At 38.3% G+C, this 24,000-nt stretch overlaps 1 protein-coding gene across 1 annotated transcript in view; it reads right to left on the reverse strand.

Moving 5' to 3' along the window:
- grk3 (G protein-coupled receptor kinase 3) overlaps nt 1–24,000 on the reverse strand; it is a 52,984-nt gene that overhangs the window by 25,614 nt on the left and 3,370 nt on the right. Inside the window, exons 2-11 of the mRNA XM_058788782.1 lie at nt 19,667–19,743; nt 5,027–5,100; nt 4,668–4,769; nt 3,727–3,801; nt 3,520–3,581; nt 3,376–3,427; nt 3,185–3,276; nt 2,998–3,097; nt 2,834–2,912; nt 430–560 (exon numbers count right to left, since the gene is read on the reverse strand). Coding sequence (XP_058644765.1) covers nt 430–560; nt 2,834–2,912; nt 2,998–3,097; nt 3,185–3,276; nt 3,376–3,427; nt 3,520–3,581; nt 3,727–3,801; nt 4,668–4,769; nt 5,027–5,100; nt 19,667–19,743 — 844 coding nt within the window. The remainder of the gene's footprint in view (nt 1–429; nt 561–2,833; nt 2,913–2,997; nt 3,098–3,184; nt 3,277–3,375; nt 3,428–3,519; nt 3,582–3,726; nt 3,802–4,667; nt 4,770–5,026; nt 5,101–19,666; nt 19,744–24,000) is intronic.

The raw sequence follows: 24,000 nt of genomic DNA on the forward strand, positions 1-24,000 counted from the left end.
AACATCTCACTTAAAATTGCATAATTCACAATCGCATAGCTGCACTCCTGCTGCTTCCACACGGAGGGTCAACAAAATTACATGATATTCGCGGTCATCAGAATGGAAAGCTACACTCTACGTGTGGGACTGTAGGTTAACCTCGACTCACTCCATCATATGACGTACTTTTCCGTTTAAAGACAATAAACAGTGCTGCCAAGAGAGACAGCTCAGCCAAACTTAATAAAAAATAACCTCAGACGACGACGTAGAACAGATACAAGCTTACGTTACAAAATACACAAACTGAACGGAACATTTCATTTTCCCTTTTCGATGGCAACAGGGAATCGCAAGCACAGATCAACGGGCTTTGCAGTGACAGAGGACTGTACGAACGATTCTTTCTCTGTGAAAAAGGAACGACTGGGATGGCGATGACCTTACCTTGAGGTCTCTGTAGACGACGAATCGATTGTGCATGTGTTCGAGGCCCAGTATGATCTCAGCTGCATAAAAGCGCATATCTTTCTCGCTGAAGACGCCGTGCTGAGACAGGTGATAGTGAAGGTCTCCACCTGAAAGACACAAGTACAATATCAAACAATTACACCGTGTTATAAATGTATATGAGCAGTCAATAGAATATAAATCACAATAAATCTCATGAATCAGTGATTTTAAACCTTGCAACCAATTAATTTCATTACTATTTCAGTCATTTGTAGGGGATTTAAAAAAAAAAAAATCTAAAAGTACAGCAAAATAAAATAAACCATAGTAAAATTAAACAAAATAAAAAATATAAAATGATAAAACTAAAAAAATAAAAATAAATAATAAAATAAAAGATACTGAAGAAATCCCTGAAATTGCCAGCGATTCTGTTGGGAAACCTGATGATTACTTCTTGATTAAATTCACATTCTGAATTTACTGAAATCTGCCCAACAGCTTTTTTTAAGCAATGACATTTATATTTAATTGCAGTTTGCAAAACGCTTATCTCTAATTATGTTTATCTTTTATCTTTATCTTTATTATGTTTATCTTTCCCCGCCAGCTTTAAAAAAAAAAAAAAAAAAGTTGCCAGTATTTTTGATGATTTTCACCTAACTTTGACGGCCCTCAGAATATTTTCTGTTATGAATATATGAACAGATTATATATCAAAATAAAGAACTGAGCCTCTGTTTTTATGATGCCCGACATCGGAGGCAAATCGGAGCTCGTTCACGCGAGTGACAATCGCGCAGTGTGAATTACCAAAGACGCTATCTGAGAGAATCGCAGACACGTCGCCGACGCCCGTGAAATATTTGGCATGCTAAATATCTGGAGCTGTCGGCGATTCACAATCACGCTGTGTGCAATGATTTCTGACTGAAAACTACATCACGATGACCTTCAGCCAATGAGAGACAAAGATACAGGGCAGAGGGAAGTTCGGTGAGGAGTTACAGACCATATCAGTATTTTAATATGTACAATTATATCATACAGAAACAAGCACAAACGCTTGACCAGCCGCAACATCAGCATAACAGTTACTGCAAATTATTATTTACCAGAACACAATCCCTGTTCCCTGCATCTCCCTCTTGCATAATCTGTTTTTGTTTTTGTAGCTGGAAATCAGCGCACAGACCATTTGCGGGCTATATTTTTTAATACTTCCAGTCTCGCTCGAGAACAATGGTCTGACGCACGCGGGTTCTCGCGTTATTTCCTTATCACTTCTCGCGTGTGTTTTGTTGTGAAACGTAGTTTGCAGATCAGACAGAGTTGTCGGCGATTCTTCCTATTGTGAAATCGTGCTGTCGCCAATCCATCGTGCAATGTGAACACAGCAGCGACTGAATGCTACCCCAGATAGTCACGCAGTGTGAACACAACAGCGATCCGACGAGTTTGAAAATCGTGCAGTGTGAACTCGGCATAAGAGTAATTTGATGGATCACATGAACAGCCACTTCAACACTGGACGTTTCTGGGAAAATGATCATCACTCTGATATGTACAAGGGGTTATTATTAATGGACTCATCAGTGTCCAAATGCTTTTGTAGAGTATGTTCCTCTGTTTCTGAAGACCTGTGTAAGTGATGTGACCGTTTCACAAATACAAGGACATTCAGAGAAGTGGCCCACACTGCAGTGCAGATATAGGAAGTGTGATTGTCTGAAGAGGAAGCTCCACCCTATATTCAAACTGACATTAAGTTATAGAGGAAGGCCAAATTAGAGCCCTATATAGGCTTTTACAATCTCACACTGGGAGGTGTTGCCTTCGATCTGTAAGATTTGAGGATGCTCATGGTATATACACATCATGATATTCACGTATTTAGTTCAAACTTTCAGCACAAAAATATGCTTGTGCATTTAAAGCAAAACCAGGTTTACTATTGTTAACAAAAACCATAAACATTTTCATTACTTAAAATAAGATAAATGTTAACTGAAATACAATAATTTTTCATTTAAAAACCCATTTTATTTTTTAAGTTAGTTGCCAAGGCAATATTTCTAATTTTAATTTGGTTAAAGCTAAATAAACTAATAAATAAAAATGAATCAACAATAAAAATTAAACTAAACAAACTATACTTAAAACTGAAATCATTAACTAAAATTACAGAGAAAACAGAAAATATAAAAATCTACTTCAATGTATTTCAATGACTGAAATGATTTTTTTTTTGTGTGGTTCTTTTGGGTTAGCATTAGGCATTAAACTAAATAGTTTTAGTTAGAAAAAATGCCTCATATTTTCGTGATGTGTAATCACGTTGTGTGAACAAGCCTATAGCAGCTTATAAGAGCCGATAAGAGATGATGGCTGCCCTTACCATTCATCAAGTCCAGGATGAAACACAGTTTATCAGGAGTGTGGAAGGCATATGTCATACACACTATGAAAGGGCAGTCCTGCAGAGAGAGAAAGAGATGGAGAGGGTCAAACAAGCCAGACAGGGATGTTAGTGTGCAGTCTGAGTTTGTATGTGTCACTCACCCCAGTGCTAACCAACGACAGCATGATTCTCTCGTTGAGCGCCAGCGTTTCTCCCTGCTTCATTTTGATCCGCTTTTTATCCAAACACTTCATGGCATACCTGAGACACACACAGTAAATGAGCAGATGCTTTTATGCAAATCCAAATTTGGATTCTTTTTGGTTTGATCCTTACAACATCACTTACATTTTTCCTGTGTCTGCTTTCCTGCATCCGTAAACCTCTCCGAACCCCCCTCTGCCGATGATCCGATGCACGCTGAAGTCATTCATCGTCAACTATGTGCAAAATCAAGACCAATATTAAAGAGAACCAGTTTATAAAGGAAAAACAACTTACAGGTGAATAAAAAGCACCAAATGTAAGGAAAAACCCACATGGATGTTGAGCTCTACATTCTTCCACTGGCAAAAACGTGTGAACTTGTCGCTATAGAGTGAGGCGAAAGGTTTTAAGATGTTAAAATCATTGATGCAACAAAAAAAAGTGCAAAAGTAAGCTTTTTTGTAGCTGTCTGTCACCTTTCAATGAACTTCTGAAAGATCTTTCCTCGAAGACTGTCACAGATCTCAACTATGTATGGCTGGAAAAAGCAAAGCAAATGAATACATCAGGATCTGTTGAGAGTCCTGTTAACCAAACACTTTACTTCCTTTGTGTTAAATGCACAAAAGCCAATCAGCACCCAGAAAAACAGGTTAGATTTTATTTCGTGTTGGGGGACTTACCTGAAAGAGATTTGGAGGAACTTGTTTCTTTGCTAGGTGAGTCTGGACATGGTCTACTGCCTTCTTAGAGAAGGGCTGTGAGAAAGGAAGGTAGATTAAGTGACATTTTGCGATAAGGGAGGTCAAAACACTAAAACAACAAGAACTGTTCCCCCTGAACAAACGTCAAGCTTTGACATTAACCTCCTAAGCATTCCTGGTTATCACAACATAAAACACTGTGACATAATCGCACAGGCCTTGAGTGTCCTATAGGCCATTGTGTTGGTTCAATCAGGCTTCCTGTTTCTGAAAAGCTACGACTGGAGATTGACGGAGGCTAATGGGACACTTGTTTTCTCAACAGAAACATCCGAATGGAGTCTCCGGATCTGCAATGGACAATAAGAACCATAGTCCCTCCAGCTAGCAGCATTATAGAACCCCGTTCCCCATTTATTCCCCTTATATTTATTATAAAAAATATATATATTTTAAAAATAAATAAATAAAATATATATAGATTTTTAATAATATAATTTAATTATATTTTATAATTTAATACATTAAGATTTTTAAAATATTGTATATTGTGTGCGTGTATATATAAACAAGAAAAAAATCTATAATATATAAATAAAATTGCTTAAAAACAAATGATATCATAAATGAAAAAAAAAAAAACACGTTACAATACTATTTATACTGATTATATTGTTATATTTGTTATTTATTTTTGCAAGGTAATCTATTGATCCAAGATAAATCATTTATGCATAAAAATAGAAAAACAAGAAAAGATTTAAATAACATGCTGTAAGTGACACATTTTTAAAAGTAGCTGAACGCAAAATCAGCAAAGACGTAATCTTTAGTATTGCTTAATAATGCAGCCCTTTGCCATATGCATTTAAAATGACTGCTAGTGATCACTTTATACATTCTGCCAAATGTTTTCTTACATGTGAACACGACAGAAGCTCCTTCATTATGTAGACGTCATAAATCTGTCGACTGCGAGTTAGCCTCTCTTCTTCTGAATCCAACTTCTCGTACTCTTTAATCTGAAGGGGAGAAAACAAGGATTACGGTCATCTCAGAAGCAACCCCACGTTCTTTAATAGGACACATGGTGTTCTTCAGGTCAATAGAAGGGGAACAAAACTTCACGACTGAGCTGTGCCATTTTAGCTCAAAACCAGAATGAGGACAGGTCAGGTCAAACACACAACTTGGAAAGTATACAGCAAAAACTCCAGACAAATGCCACAAAGACCGTCTTGTTAGCAATGAAAGGAACATAGATTTAAACCGATTTTACCTCCTCATAAAACTTCAGCTGCGGAACGGCCTCGTCGATCTCGTTCATGCAGAAATCCTTGAACAAGAGGAAACCTGGACAACAAAGTGAGGAAAGAGAACAGTTAGATAAGGTGCGAAACAGAACGACTGATGGAAAGACTTGACCTTTTTAGCATGCACAATGCAAGAAAAATGTATTGTATACATAAAAAAAAAAAAGAAAACAGCAGCTATATTGATGTCTGTAAAAGTTCCTTTCATGGCAATGTAAACAAAAGTATAACCAGATCAAATAAAAAAAAGAGACAGTTCAAACAGCAGCTGTATCACCATGAATAAATATAATATGATTTGCTTTGAAGGGAGAAGCTGTTCCAACAAAGCAGCATTTTCATAATCAAATCAATATCACGCGGTGAAGTAAACAAGACCGACCACAAGCGATATATTTTGTGTGAAAATTCATCGTAAACATGCACTCATCCTTGAAAAGACACTTTCTAGGTCGATTTATTGTGAAAATAATGACATAATAAAAAGGCTTTTATGTAAAACAATTTAACATTATCCTCTTTTGGATGAAATATGATGCAAACCTGCATCTATGAGATTCACCCAAATAGTTTATCTCTCAACGAATGAGAGATGATAACAACCTAACCAGTGGACCGCGGATTAGTTACTGTTGAGAAGATTATCCTTAAATCACAGGACAGACACCACTCTCCTAATTCAGAAAATCCTCCATCAGACGGCCACCATGACCTTTCATTAGACTAGATCCCGCCAGCTACAGCACTTCCTTTCTCATCTTCTATTTGTTTGCTTTTCGACGACGCGCAGCAGAAGTTATCAGTTTAACAACCCGTGTGCTCACGTGTTGACGACGTGGTGCAGAGGGAGAAGATCAGCACAGACAGCAAAGTTGAGACTGTTCCCATAGCAACAATAATGGGCCACCATCATGAGCGGAAGGGACGGACCTCGGTTAACGACTGCTACCAGTCTTGGCACTTGATTGGGCGGACACACGGACAAACAGAGGGCAAAAGTCACTGGATGAAATGCAATTCAAGGGTGTCAAGGAGTGATATGGTCCTCGCAAGTGATGTAAATGGAGCTGATTAAAGGATGACGGAGGAAGAAACGCTGTTCTAGTGGCTTGGCGTGACTGTTCCAGCGCTGGGCGCTGAGATCTGAGAGTGGGGCCGCTTCTGATACCTGCAGCATTAGTGCGAGCTGATTACTGCTGTTAAAATAGGAGGGTAATGCAGGCGTTAATTGGATCACAGCGGAATTATCTTTGGGAGATTAAAAGCAAAAAAATAAACACCACAAACATGGTGCTGCAGGGCAGCTGCAGCACAAATTTTACACCTATTCTTTAAATGAAGAATTAAAATGACATTGTTTTAATATGACATTTACACCAAAACTAAAGCTGAAATTACAGGCATAATAGTCGTAATGATTACAATGGCATAGTAATATATTGTGATACTTTATTCTCACTCATTCCCTAAGTCAATATAAAGCATATTATATAAAATAAATAATTTTTGTCTAGACATGCACCAGTCAATCAATCAAACATGAAATCAGCAACCAGCTTTGTGTTATTTTGCACGATCTCTGCTCCAGACTTGCACACAAAATGCATTGAAATCATTTCCCAAAATGTAATTTGAGTGGATTTTATATATTTTTAAAATACTTAAATATATAATAAAATACAGTAAGCACCGTCATCCTCTCCACAACCAACTGCAAACTTCAGATCTGAAAAAGCTACTTTATGCAATCCAATCAACTCACAATGGATAAATTCAAGTCTTATCCTGCTGTTTTCATAAATCTATTGTATTAAGGAAGTAAAACGGGCTGTGCACAAACCGATAAACATTTAGATAAAAATAATACAACAGCTGAAATTATATGATGCATCATGGACATTATGGCGACAACGATGTTGTAATATATTGTGATACTTCATTCTCACTCAGTCCCTCCTTCAGTGTCTATGGGATTTCTTGCCCATTTTTGTAAGTTTAATCAGCTTGAAAAGTGCTCACACACCTCTCAACAAAAAGCCACACAATTTGAAATATAATTCATGTCCGCACCACAATCAGACCTCTGAAGTATGAGCAATAGTAGTAGTGATACTAATAAGGGCCTCTCAGAAACATTTTTTCTCCTCTCAGTATCTTCTCTGCAGTCCTCTTCCTCCTCTCTGTTATCTCTCGGACACTCATCTTTTGTCTTCCTCCCTTTCCTGCTGTCTGCAATACACCATCCAGAGAGAAATAAACCCAGCAGCTGGTGACATGGACACAGATGTATGGAAACAGAGCCATGGATCACAGTGTAAACATATTGATCAGATAATGGCCATATAAGTGAGCATAAAGATGCACAAAGGCAAGAAATCAACAGGCTTGTGGAAGGTAAAAAGGGGTTTAAAAACTAGCAGTTCAGCTCTAAATGCTGAATCAGCCACATATAAACATCATGTTGACTGCACATCAATTGAAACTGCAGATGAAAGAGTCTAATTCAAGGTTTCCTCATCCTTATCTTCTGAGCAGGAATGATGAAGTGAGCGGGAGTGATAGAAATAAAGAGGATGCCAACCTTTGGCGTGGTTTACGTCACAGAGTTAATGGATTACCCTTAATCGCGTTTTGAATGCACAAAGCCAAAGCCAACGCTCTCCTTGATTGCAGGATTCTCACTCGAGCCCAAGTACAGGTGGGGTTAGCCTGCTGACGGACAGCTCAGCGTATGCTTCCTCTTGAAGCTCAGGAGATCTGGGAGGACTGTCACTGAATCACAAACTCATCAGTGCAATAATCCAGTAGAAATCCAATGACAGCCCCTCTGAATACAGCTGGGGAATAATTACATGTAGGCCTGGAATCGGCACTGCTTTATTTTCCTCCACATTGTTGATTCAAAATCAACATTAAATCAAAATGGCCAAATAGCAAGCTATCTGCACATTAAATATAGTAAAAATATAAATGCTTAGAAATATATATTTGTACACCACACCCAGATATACATAAATAAATATATGATATTTAATAGGGGTGCAACGGATTGTAGATGATCCGTACAGACCAGTCCCCACGGTTCGGCACGCATGTGATTCGCGGATTAACAGTGAAGTTTAACCATCACAGAGTGAAAGTTTATAATTTTCACGCGTTTTGTCTTGCCAATTTACACATTCAAGCAATTTCAGACCATTCAGATGAAAGAGGTCGAATGGGCTCTTGCGCACCGTTTTCTGTGCTCAGCCGCTGCCCGCACACACTGAAGCGCACACACGCAGAGAGAGAGAGTGAGAGAGTGAGAGAGAGAGAGAGAGAGAGTGTGAGAGGTGCGATTCATATACCACGTTTCAGACAACGCCTCAACGGATGGATACATACACAAAGTTATGTTAAAATACCAGTTTTGGCAAGTATTTTGGTAAACACAGTCGGTTATGTCTTAAGTTAACGTATACAGCTGAGAAAGAAACCGGATGTGTTAAGTCCGTGCATTTAGGCTTAAAGAGACATCAGACTATACCTGCTTCTGACTGCTAATCATCTGTATTTAACTTATGCAGTAAACTGTGTTGTTTTACACTTAATTTTTAGATTTCTGCACCTGAATACTACTGTTACTGTCTTTATTTATCATTTTATGTTGTAGGCTGTTCATCTAGCTTGTAATTTGGGTAATTGTTCTTGTTTTATTACTGACTTTAGTAGTTAAGCTAGTAGTTTCTGCAGGGGTATAGAAGTACTTAAAGTAAGCTTTTAGTAATTAATGAAAAGCAAACTTTTTTTTGCTGATTCGAAAAATGATCCGATCCGTATCTCAAAATCCGTAGTATGATCCGAACCGTGAGTTTTGTGATCCGTTGCACCACTAATATTTAATAGGTATTCAAACACGCGTTTAAATGACAAATGCATATTATAGGGTTTGCCTTTCTACCATTAGACAGAACTACTGCAATATCAGCCAACAACTATTAGAGACTCAAACAAATATGGCCTAAATGGACAAAATTTGCATCCTCTCCACTACTTCAGGTCTAAAAGGTCTACTTTTCATAATCCAATCAACACACAACAGAAAGTCAAGTCTTGCCCTACTATTTTCATAAATCCATCCCATTAAAGAAAGAAAAAAGGCTGTGAACATCGGATCATATTGACTTCACTGTAGCTCAAAAACTGCTCTAATGTACTCTGAATGCAATACACTAGATAAAAGCATCTGGCCAATGCATAAATGTAACGAAGATAACATGAAGTAGCTGAGAGTGCTACACCCTCATTAGCAGTTGAAAGCATTATCAAATGAGCCTAAAGGCAAAACAAACATCAAAGAGATAGTTAGAAGTTTGTGCATGACAGGTGTTTTATTTATACAGAAATTTCTATGGAATTCTGAAAGTGTAAATTCCATGCATCTGAAGTTATACAAAGGTCTGACTTTCTCCTCGACGCTTGTTTGCCAGAACTGATTCTGTCATTTTCACCAGCCACCCGGAACTATGAAATCAATATCGAGATGTGGGTCTCCGTGAGAGGAGGGGAGGAGCGTTCACATGCGCATGCAAGCGTGCAGGCCAACACTAACCACACTGCCCACGCACAGCCAAAAACACAAGGAACTACATTAGAGCTTACTGTGGGCCATCGCAAAGGGAAACAACCACCATTTCCTGGGTAGTTTAGTAGGCCAGGTTAATGTGTCTTCATTTTACAATACCTTGCCGACAACGTGAGTGTCTTAGTGATGTTTACAAGGCAGGTGAAGATGGAAAATCGGACAGCCCATTAAACACACACAAGCGCACACAGATACACACCCACACTGCAGACTCAGCAAACAAGTGTCCGTTTATATTAGGCCGAAATTGTCATGACCATTTCACACACGCCCTCGTCTTCTCTTATTGTGTCACAAACACTTCCCTATGCATAGTTTCAATATCAGCGATAGTGTGGAAGGGGGCGGGAAGTGAAAAGACACCATTCTCGTGCCGGGCCGAATGGAGAGTGGGCTTGAGACTCGCAGCCAGAGCTTCTGTTCAGGTTCCAGTCCAGTGACAGATCCTTCTAGTCTTGAGCATCATGACTATATACATGATGAATCAGACTAATAGGCGTTGCACATGTCGTGTTGAGCAGTGGCCAAATTTGTGCGGGAAACTGATTTTTCTGCCCTGATAAAGTGTTGAAGAGTGTAGTTTCTGAAGCAGAATGGTGAAAATAATAATTGTTGCAAAACCGGTAAAACCAACATGTCGCCCATATGCCAAACAAATAGTTGTATGATTGCTTTTTGGAAAAATTCAATCTACAAAAGACTTAAAGGGACAGTTCACCCAAATATGAAAGTTTGGTCATCATTTCCTCATGTCATTCCAAACCGGTTTGGAATTTATTTTTTTTCCCCTCTCTGTGGAATGCAAAAGAAGGTATTTTGAAAATGTTTGTCTATACAGTGAAAATCATTTGGGTCCAGGATTGGACACCACTGACTTTCACTGTATATATAAAAAACAAATCAAACTGATACATTTTTCCAAACATCTTGTGTTCTACAAAAATTGAAAGCAATGCAGGTTTGGAATGACATAAGGGTAAGTAAATGATAAGAATTGTCATTTTTCAGTGAACTATGCCTTGAATATGCAAAGACAACTATTATCATTTAACAAAAATAAATAAATAAAAATACAAAAAAGAAATCGAAATAATTTAGACCTAGCAAGAGTGTCACTCTATAATCTAATAATAATGCTAGTGCAAAAATGCAAAATGGAAGCCACTCAAACTCAGATCACTTCCAAGCAGTGAACTCTCAGAAAACAAACTCTGCTTTCTTCCCGCTAAAAGAAATAATAATCAAGGTGGCGGATGTGGCTTCCATGATGACTGTCATTTGTGTACAAGATGATGCAAATTTCCTTTCTGGCTAATGTGACAGTCTTCAAACAGGTTATTTGCCATCTGTCAACTAACACAAACCTTTCATCCAAAGGCCCACGTCGCAACTAGCTGCCACTGTTGCTACTGCTTATTTAAATGATGCAATATCAACTTAAGGTTCATTTTCCCTGGTCCAAGACTTGGCATTCTGAATGTATTACTTCATCTGGATGCCAAAACATCTACCGCTCCGCAGGAAAATCCCATGGTGGAGCAACTTGGAGAAGAAGATCGCTCTTTTGGAAGTTGTGGCTCGTTCTTCAAACTGCCATCTCACAACGTCAAACAGGCAGGCTTGGCAAACTGCCGTGAGCACAAGGAAGGTCACAAGCTTAATTTGAAAAGCAGCAAATATCTCCGGCTGCATATTGACAAGTGTGTGGCTCTTAAACCAGTTATTCAAACTCTCCGAGAGTCAACAGGATGTTCAGTATCGCAGGATCTAACCTGCCGGATCTTATTGGCAAAACTGGTAGTAAGAAATGAGCCAAAGAGCCATGTCACACGACTAAAATAAACAGCAATTATAGGGCAAAGACGCATGTACAGATACAGCCCGAGTCTGCCTGGGAAAATAACTGTATGGCAGACCACAGTGTGTAAAAACCCACAAGGGCCCTCTGCCAAAACTGGACAGAGGACGAGAGACTGCGGAAGAGACAAAAGAGAAAAACAGCCCGAAATTATTAGAGAACTACACAGCATGGTGACCAGCCAAGAGACAATGATTCTGTGAGAGAACGCCTGCAGTCACAGCATATAATAGAGCCGTTCTAGATGCTTATGTGGACCAGGCCCAAATGGAGCTATTTGGACATGAATCAACCCAAAACACAGTAGGGATGTTCATTTTGGTCATCTGGACTGCTCAAGTACCCGCAGATAAATACATAAAAGATTCTTCTATTAAATGTAAAAAAATATATGAATCAAGTGCATGTCATAATACTTTAATACTATAGCTCAAACATTGAATAATCCATATTTAACTACATTTAGATGCATTTTGGTATTAAAAGAATGGTAAGGTTTTATTCATTAAAATTATTTAATGCCTTAAGTATCACAAACCGGGATTTTTAACAGAATTTATAAATCTAGATTAATGTTGCTTTATAAATATACTATCGTTCATTGTTAATTCATGCACTTCATGATAAAGGTATTAGTATACTACCGTTGAAAGGTTTTTAAAAGAAGTCACTTCTCTTCACAAAAGCTGCATTTACTTGATTAAAAATACAGCAAAACAGTAATATTGTGAAAAGTTATCACCATTTAAAATAACTCTTTTCTATAGGAATATATTTGAAAATGCAATTTACTCCAGTCTTCAGTGTCACATGATCCTTCAGAAAATATTCTAATATTCTGATTTACCGTTCAAGAAACATTTAATTATGGATGCTAAAAACAATCATGCTGCTTAGTATTTTTGTGGAAACAGTGATACGTTTTTTCATAGAGTTCAGCATTTATTTGGAATAGAAATCTTTTGTAACATTATAAAGATCTCTCTCAATTCACTCCACATCTAAAATAGATAGCTTTAGATAACTTTGTTGAAATGCATTATGTGATTGCCTTCTCCACATTTATGCGATGTTGCCATAGAATTTGGCAAGAAGAAAACAGGCAGGTTTGGAAACATCCAATCTCCAGAGCCTCTCCCAGCGGTCCACGCAGCAATGGGAAGAGACAAGCTGCCTTCAAATTTAAAAACTCTGGTCTGTACTCAAAGACCGGCCCGCCTCCACAATCCAGCCTTTATTTTTGCTACTTCTATGCCTGGACTGCACGCGAGCGACACAAACAAGTTCAAAGAAGACCTTAAATTCACACCAAGTACATTATAATGTTTTGACAGAATGAGAAAGTAAAAGTGAAGCTGGTAAAAAACACTGCACACTTCAAAACTAATATTACCAGGTCATTTTATTCACTGACCCCTGTCACTCTGCATTTTCTAAAAGTGTCCCTCAAGTAGGGGTGGGCGATATGGAAAAAATATCATATCACAAGTTTTTTTAATTTTTTTTATAAATATCACGATTTCACGATTTTATCAAGATTCTTTGTCATGTTGGTTTTACTATTTTGTCTGAGCAGTACAGCCAAACTAATTTCTTTATTATAAAGACAAATCCTTTCAAGGTAACAAAATCTAAAAAAAGAATGGAGGATATTTAGGCCAAAGTGGGCGAAGATGAAAATCTCTCTCACTATTTTATCTATTATACATATAATATACAAATAAAACAAAGTGTTTAATTTTCAGGTACAATAGGCATATTTAGCAGGAGCATTCAAGAAATTTAATGAATAAAATTAAAACTATATAGATTGTTTCCTATTAAAGTAACTTTTTTTTTCAGTCAAGAGTAGCGAGTTATTTTTTTTCTCTTTGTGTTTTGTTTTAACATTAAAGAATAAAAATTCTGTCATCTGTCTGTCGATTCTGTTTTATATTTATACCAAAATTAGTTTAAACCTGAATGAGTTTCTTTCTTCTGCTGAACATACATGCTATTTTGAAGAATGTGGAAAACCAAACAGTTGCTGGTCCACAGTCCACAGTCCACAGTGGCCAGTATATTTTTTTCTTCCCATTATCAAATTCAATGTGGACCAGCAGCTGTTTGTTTGGTCACCCACGTTCTTCAAAATCTCTTCTATTGTGTTCAGCGCATGAAAGAAATTAATACAGGTTTGGGACAACATGTGAGTGAGTAAATAATGACAGAAATTAAATTTTAGGGTGAACTATCCCTTTAATGACAGTCGGCTGCATGTTTAGTTCTGTCCCTTTAAGACCTGCATGCATCTAATATACAGGCATGCATCCGTTTTTCTCTCAACTGTTTACTTTCATTTTAGAAATAACCAACTGAGTATATATGTAAATCTTGTGTGTTTTGACCGTATTAGCGCAAAAGATAACTTAGCTGAGTAATTAGGCGCTGTTAGGCTTTTTAGTGCGCACGCTTTCAGGTGTACGGGCTCAGAAAAAGCGCATGTCAGAACAGTGCGTGAATGAAAAGTTTAACCGGCTAGGCTTTAAAACACATGCAAATAATGTACTTTTGTGATTGCGAATAAGTGCAGTGTCCCGTGAGAGTAACTCTACCGCTGAGTTAACACTGATGTGAATGCATGTTGCATACAGTATATTGATACAGAGGCGTCAGAACTGCAGCTGATGGAATGTGCACTGTAGCACGATACTACAATATTTCTTCAAAAGGAGATCGTGGAGACATTATCGTCCACGATCAAAAAAATCGTCATAATCGCACACCCCTACCCCTCAAGCGACGTGATTTCAGTATCCCTGGTGTAGGGACAGAGAGAGGGCGAGTGGGGTGGAAATAATGACATTGACTGGCCAATTAATTCTCCAAATCCCAGAGCAATTAACAGAGGCTGGTGGATCAAAGAACTGTCAATTAATGCAATGCTAGTGCACACATGCGCACGTATGCATGAACTCACTCACACACAAACACATCTGGGCACAGACGGTCTGACTCTCTAGCAAAGGACACGCATCAATATGTTCCACTCTCATTACAGACAATGGCCAAACATGCATCTAAATACATTGAAAATGAAACCTAAACCGTTAATGGCCATTGATCAATCCGACCAATCAGAGCTCCCAGCCTCGGGCCAAGAAGAGGACGGGTGTAATTATCCAAACATATCAGTGAATAATCTGTTAGGGGCTTTTTTTTTTTTGCTTTGTTTGAATGGAAATCATCTATTTCCTCCTCCTTTAATTCATCCTTTAATTTCATTTTCCCGGTCGCCAAGCAAACACAGGATATCTTCGGCGTTCCCATGGCAACCGCAGTTGCTAGGCAACACAAAACTCTCAAACATCCATTCCAGAACTCTGACAGATGGAACGAGAGAGAGAGAGAGATGTGAATGAGGGAGGAGGAGGAGGGGTGGACAGGCAGAACACAAATGAAGAAACCAGGAGGAGGGCAGATAGAGGAATAACATCATAACAACAGATCAGGAGATCCATAGGAGCCTCCCCCGGGCATCAAAGCCATGAGATGCATGCAGCAGAATAAACCGCAGCTGACCGGCTTAAAGATATGGCAGAGATATGAGGATGGTTTTACGATGCGCGCGCTCGGGGACTGTGTGCTGTGTCCTTTGACAGCTCTGGGCTGTCATCGTGAAACCATTACTGACGATAAAGAGGGAGGCGGGGTCTGCATGTTAAGTGATGGTTTGGGCCAGGAAATGAAGAGACTGCTCATCTGGTTGTGTATCACAAATAAGTACACTGACTCACAGCAGAGCAATCGTCGCTATTGGCGGTATTTGGCCTGATGGGACAATTGAAGACGCGATCGTACGTCTGAACTAACATTAAATATTCATGACTTTCAAGTGAAATGCATAAGAGTTGTTTAAAGGATTAGTCCATACAAAAATTAAAACTGTGTTATCGTTTACTCACCCTCAAGTTGTTACAAACCTGTTCGCCTTTTTTTTGAAGCACATTAAAGGAGAGCTTTGCAGAATGTTCAATCCACTCTTTCATATATCAAAAGCATATAGTGACCACTAGCTGTCAAGCTCCAAAAAACCCCCACAAAAATTATACATTTTGCACTATATATACACACACACAAGCCTTCTGTAGCTATACAATAGATTTGAGTGATAACAGACAAACATTACAGTCACTATTCACAGAAAATATCTTTCATGCAAGTGAATTATTTAAGGGCAATATTTTAATTAAAAACTGGCTAAGTATTAAATTAAATTTAAAAAATAATATTAATAAAACATGTATATATAGAATGTTTATGATGAGATATATAGTATTTAAAATGTAATTAAAATTTATATAATAATTTTAATTTATTTCAATATATTAATTCTGATTTAATGGAAAACAACAGCTGGGAGATTGTCCAAAACATTTACTTTGGTGACCCATAGAAGAAAGAAGTTCAAAGGGCTTTTTTGAATAATATGAGGAGTAAATGATGAAGAGAATGAAGAATGTTCACTTTTCAGTGAACTACGCCTTGAACATCCCCATCTACATCTCTGGTCTCCTTGTTAATGTTTGAGTAGTAGAACTGCAGCAACATAACATTTTATTTCTGTGCAGGGTTCAAGACCTTGTTCCAAAAATTCAGCTGGCCGCAATAAAATGAAATTGATGTCACCTGCCACAAAGTGAAGCATGCTAACAAGAAAAAGAGCAGAAGAAAGAGTGCAAACGAGAGAGAATTGCACTGCAGTGCAGCATCTCTGTATCATAGACCAACATCGCAGACCAATAAATCATGTGTCATGGAGAGGGGGGGATGGAGAGACATCATTACCAGCCCAAAACTTGCTGTCAAACTGTCTCGTTTCTGCGCAGATACATGCACACAAGCGTGCATGCACCGGTTCGCCAATGTCGTTCTGCTAAACAGAGCTATTCATCTTCGCCCTGAGCTGCCCTGCGTTATTTATTACAGTCAGTCGTGACTTCCCAGACAGGACGAAGACTTAAATAAAAGGCATCAATGAAACAAGCTTATCGATCTGCAGAGCATGCAAGATCTTTGGTGCGTGTAGGTCATGGAAGAGTTTGGGCAAAATGGCTTTCGTTTAACCTGTGAGGGTAGAGAGAGAACAACGGTAGCTGTGAAATGCTACGCTTGTCTGGCACAATCAAAGGAGGAACATGAAGCTTTTTCTCCCATTGCGCCAGACGGTTATTGGTCACATGGCTCAGAAGGACTGTTAACCATTTCAAAGCTTTCAATGCTAGGAAAAATGCATTCAAAATAATCAATGTTGACCTAGGTATAAAACTTCGGCACATGATACTTTAAACCGTGGGGATTGCTGAGGAGAAAAAATATCACTGACTTGGAAAAACAATCCTCTTGCTCCATATTTCAATATTTATGAATGCTTCTCGTATTATAACATGTATAGACAGCATTATCTAGACCATTCCAGATGTTCCAGTAAATCGAGTTCTTCTGCCAATAAAGTCAGACATCAAATGCTCAGTTTTTCCATGAAAACGTCTTCCTGGCTGTGACTGTCAAACCAAATTATATCAATAGAGGAGGATGGCATTTTCCTCTGTCATTCTGGGCTGACAGACACCCCTGAGTCTGAGCTTTTCATCCTTGTGTTGCTCTCTACATCTCCTCCTGCTAAGCAAGATTCATTTCTATTAATTTCTCATGCAATTTTAATGGTAAAAGCTACTTGTTGATCCCCATTAGGTCTCATATGATCACAGCGAGGGTAGGGTCTTCACAGTGGGAAACATGAAGGAGTTTTTGCAATAAATCAAGAAGGCCTATTAAAAAGAAACTAAACACATGAGAAACCATGCAACTTAAGCTTTTTTAGGACATTACAATCGTGTGCACATCATCAAAAAGAATGAAAATAGATCAATAGCTATCACGACCTAAAAGAACTAAAAAGAACTATAGCTTTCGTAAAAAGCGCTATACTTTAACTTGAATTGAACTAGCCTAGAAATGGCCAGCAGTAATGTATATCATTACATCATGCAACATTAGGCTATTTGATTCATCAAAAACATGAAATGCCACAGCAACAAGGGTTAAAAGACAAAGACAGAAGGGAAGCATTTGATTATGCAACCAGTCCCTGAGTCATTATCTCCTTCCACTGGTCAGATGCAAAACTGAGACATTTGTCATTCAAATTCAGCATGTGAACTAGCGGCACCGCAGCAGCGGACTTCGGTTTCCTGCTTCGTGTCTCTCTTTAGAGAGGACCTGAAATATTTGCAAGCTTCAGATATTTGCATTAGTGAAAATCCTTCTTTCACTTAATTAATGTACTTGTTGTTTAGACCCATCAATGCCACATGCATAGAGGCTTGGTTTCCCTGTTAAGATCACAAACAGGTTTCCAACTCAAATAGACCACTTGTTTATATGTGCATAACAGTTTGTAATAGTGACTCATCTTATACTACAGTAACACTTTTGTAACATCACTGACAGCCTAAAACATGCAGCCTATGAAAACATAAGTAAAAACACATAAATATGACCACTTACTACTATTTTCTGCATTTTAGATTAGATTATTAACTACAAGAGGTGCATCCTGAATGCTTTTCAAACAGTACTGAAGAAGTTCACTACACAAGACTTTTCGACTGCTTTTCCTTCACTACCTGATTCAACACCAGCTGTACTTACATGGGATAAATAAAAGGCCTGTATTATAGTGTCTTTAAACAGGTGATCTAGGTAGTTCAGTGCACAATGGCCTACAACTACTCTAAGAACTTTAGAAGACAAACCAGAAAGTCTGGTTCATTTCCATCTTCTAATACTTAATTTAAAACATTTGCATGTTTACTGTTCTACAGTCTACTATTGGTCACATGACATTCAGATAAACAAATACAACATTTTATTTCTTTTTATTTTACATTTTTATGATTTAAAGGAATAGAATACCCAACATTTAACATTTATTCACTCTCAGGCCATTTAAGATGAGTTTGTTTCTTCAACCAAACAGATTTGGAGAAATTTAGCATTACATCACTTGCACAGCTATGGACCCTCTGCAGTGAATGGGTGCCGTCAGAATGAGAGTCCAAACAGCTGATAAAAACACCACAATAATCCGCAGCATTAATGACCGTTTTGTTACTAACAAACACACAGCTTTTCACTTCACAAGATGTTAACTGATGGACTGGAGTCATTACTTGTGGATTATTGTGATGTTTTTCAGCTGTTTGGACTCTCCCATTCACTGCAGAGGATCCATTGGTGAGCAAGTGATGTAACGCTAAATTTCTCCAAATCTGTTCTGATGACAAAAACTCTTCTACACTGGACGGCCTGAGGGCAAGTACTTTTTTCAGCAAATTAAAATTTTTGGGTGAAATATTCCCTTAATTAATTACTAGTTTTTCCATCAACTCTCAAACCCCAGGTGGGGAAACCCTGTTCTAACCATTTTGTTGGTTAAAACCAGTGATAAGAATCTCAGCCACCCTAAAAAGGTGCCATCAGCATGTTATTGTGTATGTGTGCAAAAAAGTCAAGAAAGAGAGAGAAACCACTGAAGGAGATCCTCACTTGGGATTTCAGACACAGAAGTAAGTAAAAATTGAAGTTAATCAAAATCTGGGGCTGGCTGCCGTGTTCCCATGGTGCCTTCACAGCTCACACTTTACACATTTCAGCAAAAGCCTTTTCTCCAATAGCACCAAGTCGAAAAAAAGCATGCTTTCACTTAGGTACCTGAGGTTATTTGGGCATATGCATTCATCAAACCATAACACAAGAGCATTTGTACAACACACTGTCAGACAAAGAGTTTAACTGTTCAGGTGACTAATAGAGAAAAGCAGACATAACGGCCAGTGGCTACAAAGAACAAAGAGCTGTCTTTGACTCGGCAGATAAGAAAAAAGGAAGAACAAGATCCTTATTTAACTTCATGGTGATTAAAATGTCCTCCTCAAGGGTCTGTGGCGTTTTTTAGAAGCTTATTCTACGAATTACTCTGTTTGCATCCTCAACAATGGCCTTTTTACAAATCTGAAATGACGACAAAGAATTACAAGGCAAATCTGGCTCAAAGTGACATGAAAGATCGAGAAAACTCACCAATCTTCTGGTTGAAGATTTTGTCAAACGTCAGTTCATCCCTCTCTTCCAGGTACTTCTGCATGACACTTCGAATACTGTAAGAAAATGGGAAAAATGTCTTTAGTTCAAAATGTACATGCAAAACAAACACCATCCAAACCCCACATCAGCTTAGACCCATCTCGCCCTGAGAGAAAGGCAAGTGGATTTTTCAGACAGCCTCCTGCGCTGCCCTTCCACCTCGATCCCAGCCTTAGTTTAGGTCTCTCCACAACCACCTGCTCAATTCTCCGCCTGTCGCTTCCCAACGGAGGGCACTGCCGCACTGCCCTGGGAGAGGGTGTTAATGAGCAGCAAGTTTGGGAGACTGAATCAATTAGCACCCCCTCCAAGGGCTCATTATCACCCAACCACAGAGTGCAGGTCAGGGGAGATAGGAGTGTCCCAAAACATGCTCCTGCAGTCCTGGACCAGACACAGACACCCCTGTAGTGAGTGACCTGACACATTACAGTAAACGGACAGGGCTGATATCAGGACTGCTAATATAAATACGGCTGTGCGATGACGAAAACTCATTACATATTTAGGGTAATTAAGTTGGCGATAAAAAATTAAGCAATACTGTGAACATTATGAAGATGTAATGCAATTTATATTTAGCTGTTAATTATATCAGTGTGACAGTGTGCAAAAATTGCATAGAAAAGACAAATTGTCCATTTCAATGAATCAATTCATGGCTCTGATTCAACTATACGTTGATTCATTCTTAAAAAAAGTCACTATACCATTTTAATGAGTTCAAAAGTTTGGGGATTTTTTTTCTTCTTAACAAATTGACACTTTTATTCAGAAAGGATGCATAAAATTTATCAAAAGTGACAGCAAAGACCTTTAGAATGTTACAAAAGGTTTCCACACATGCCTTTTCGGGATTCATCAAAATTCTAAAAAAAAAGGTGTCATGGTTTCCATAAAAATATTAAGCATCACAAAGGTTTCAACACTGATAACATTAAGAAATGTTTGTTGAGCAGTAAATCAGCATATCAGAATGATTTCTGAAGCATCATGTGACATTGACGACAGGAGCAATGATGCTGAAAATTCAGTTTTGCGTCACAGGAATAAATAACATTGCAAAATATATTCAAGTAGAAAAGAGTTATTTTGAATTGAAATAATTTCACAATATTCCTGTTTTTACTGCATTTTTAATCAAATAAATGCAGCCTTGGTGAGGATAAGAGACTTTAAAAACACTAAAAACCTTACTGACCCAAAACTTTAGAACTATATTATACAAAGGCAAATATAGCTATTTATTACCATGTTTTTGTTATATTAGTGCATATAAAATAAAATCATTAAATATTTCATCTAATTCTAGCATTGAACATTCTAAAAACACCCATACAAGTAATTTCAGAGCAATTACATAAATAGGGATATATCAAATCAATATAGGCTTAAAAATATTTTAGTGCCCTGCCCTAATAAATGACTTAACACATTACTGTTAAAAGCCAAATCTGATATTTGGACCACTTGAGTGGCTGAAAGCTCAAGCCTGCCATGAGCTCTTTTAAGACATAAACAAACTTTTCATTTATTAATGACTACATGTTTTACTCACACACCTCATTCATATTTTATCGCCTGACCTACATTATTATGACACATTAACTGGCCTTTAGCATCTCAAAAGTGGTAACTAGCTCAAAACCACCGACTAATGGATACAATTTAAAACGCAGGATTGCGCCCGTGCAGGAGATATTGCATTCAACCACAACATCCGCGACCCCTCGTTGCCTGTCTCTCTCTGGATTCAGACACATTCATCTCTTTCTCTGTCTGTCTACAATCACATCAGTTCCGTCCCACGGTCCAACGTCTACGTGACTGAAACAATCTCCAGTCTCTTCCACTCGTCTCGCTGTCAAACAATCCCGCCAGCTCCTCAAACACTTCCAGTCATGCTGTCAAAATCTCACCTCTCTGCCAGCGGGCTCACGACTGGCCCGAGGAGAATGTAGCAGAGCCGCGCTATCTCTCTCCGCCGGCAAAGGACAAAGTACCTTCTATTTATTAACAAACGCCTTTGTTGTAACATCAGGTTATGCTTTCTTATGCACCCTGAATAATTTCTGCTGCCAATATGGGATATTGATACGGTTCTCTTACACCACAGAGGTTTAAAAATGCTTACTGAACAACAACAAACATGTGCTTGAGTGTCACAAGAAGAGTTTGTCGTTAAACGACAGTATTAGTCAGAAGGTGCAGCTGGGAGTGGCATGAATCTTATGGATCCCGTAATAATGCTAATGATGGGGACACTGATGTCAACGGCTAATGCTTTCACTCGATCTGTGGTAATGCCGCCCTGCTGCGGACTACAGTAATCCCTCAGAGCAAACAGAGCCACTAAAGCAGACTAATCACAATGAGGAGCGGATGTATGGTTTACCACTTTGCCAAACGGAAAAGCCAACCCTTGTTATCGTTTCAGATTCATACCATGCATTACCGCATCATCCGGGGAGGCTAAATAGCCCACCGGCACATGCATCATCTAGGCCCAGGGAGAGACGTTTATATTAGCCTTGGCGTAGGAAGGAAGATGATTAACCGTAAATGAATCTTGCTGCGAGTTTACTCTGCCTGTGTCCTGATGCTGGCCAACTCACAGAAGACTCGTCAAAAAGCCTGATCGAATGCTTTCACAGGATTATATGATATGTTTACATAGGTGACAATCACTAAGGACAAGCTCTATAAATAATCGGCAGGTCAGCAATAAAACTGAGCACTTAAAATGCACTACATAAAATATTCTTGGTTCAAGGTTTCAGAACCATCACATCAACAAAAACTCAAGGTGGCACAAATTCAAATTCGATTAGCGTGCTAAAAAAGGCATGAACACTGAGGCTAATGCAGGCAAAATTTAACAAGCAACAAGTTAAACAAAATTATTCCATCTATACCAGCGTTTCCCACAAAAGTTTGTAAGCTATGGAGAATGGTATATTTTAAATTTAAGTGCATCAATTAGGTGCTTCAACCCATTTTCAGGGATCATACCAAACAGAGTCTTTGCATTGACTTTTAAACCAAAATCAGTTTAGTTGTGATAGTCACATTCAGATGGGTGTTTTCAGAAAGCCAAACTATTGGAATACAACAACATAAAATGTATATTATTCTTATGCCTAAGACAGAAATATTACAATTGCAAAGACGCAGCCAAAGAATCTGAATGTAAAAATAATTGTACAACATTATTATCCCAAAGACAGAAACACAATACTATCGTCAAGGTGTGGTCATATTTACAGTGGTTCAGCCAATTTTCATGGGTGAAATCCAGTCATTCCAATAGGATTCAACAGGATCAGGATTTTTGCATGAAAGCAAAAGATTTCCCCACACAGATTTCACAACGGATTCAAACGGTTCACAACAATTTGCTGTGATGACCAACAGAAAATGTCTTGTTTGGTTTGAAAGTGACTTCTGTGTGAGCTGTGCTCACGCATCTCTACACTATTGACACTATATAATGGACCTTTTGCCCTGCAAAATTTCACCAAAATAAATGTAAATGACAAGTTAATTTTTCATAAGTGATACTTTACACTACAGTAATAAAATTACAATACTGTCCTAGTTTCGCTTGCTGCATTCTAGGTAATTAATCATTGGGAAACACTGTAAACCTTAATATGCTGAGGAAAAGTCTAAACATGGCCTTAACAGCCCATATTTCCAAGAAAGGGATGCAATGCTACCTGTAACCAGTCTTATCTGTTTACCTGACAACAAAACCTGCAGCTACACTGAAAGATCACTAATAGCTTTTAAGTGTTACATAAACTTTACAAAAAACATTCCAACTATTGCAATTCCACGAATGCGCAGGCTATACTGAGACACATGCTCATGTAAACTGTACAATAAAAGCTTTGTGTCAGCTACAGGCTTTACATTGTAACTGACAGCCATATCACCACAGTAATCCAATGAGATGAGCAAACTGTGAAATATGAAATACCATTTCCTATTTCTTGGGCCTTGGTTTGTTACCAAAAAGCAGGTCTAAATAACATTTACAATGTTCGGTCACCCAATGGTGTAGTAAATGGCCAAATAACTACATAAAATGTGACGGCATAGTCAGTTTATCACTTTTACGGTTTTCGGACAGTGGCCATAAAAAAAAATCCAATACACACAAGGGACTCCTCACATGATATCCAAGACGACAGGTACAATAAACTCTAAAGACCATAATTAACAATATTTGAGGCCTATCTAATTATGTTCAGTATAGGTTTACTACT

This window comes from Onychostoma macrolepis, chromosome 10, assembly GCF_012432095.1.
Source record: "Onychostoma macrolepis isolate SWU-2019 chromosome 10, ASM1243209v1, whole genome shotgun sequence".
NCBI lineage: Eukaryota > Metazoa > Chordata > Actinopteri > Cypriniformes > Cyprinidae > Onychostoma > Onychostoma macrolepis.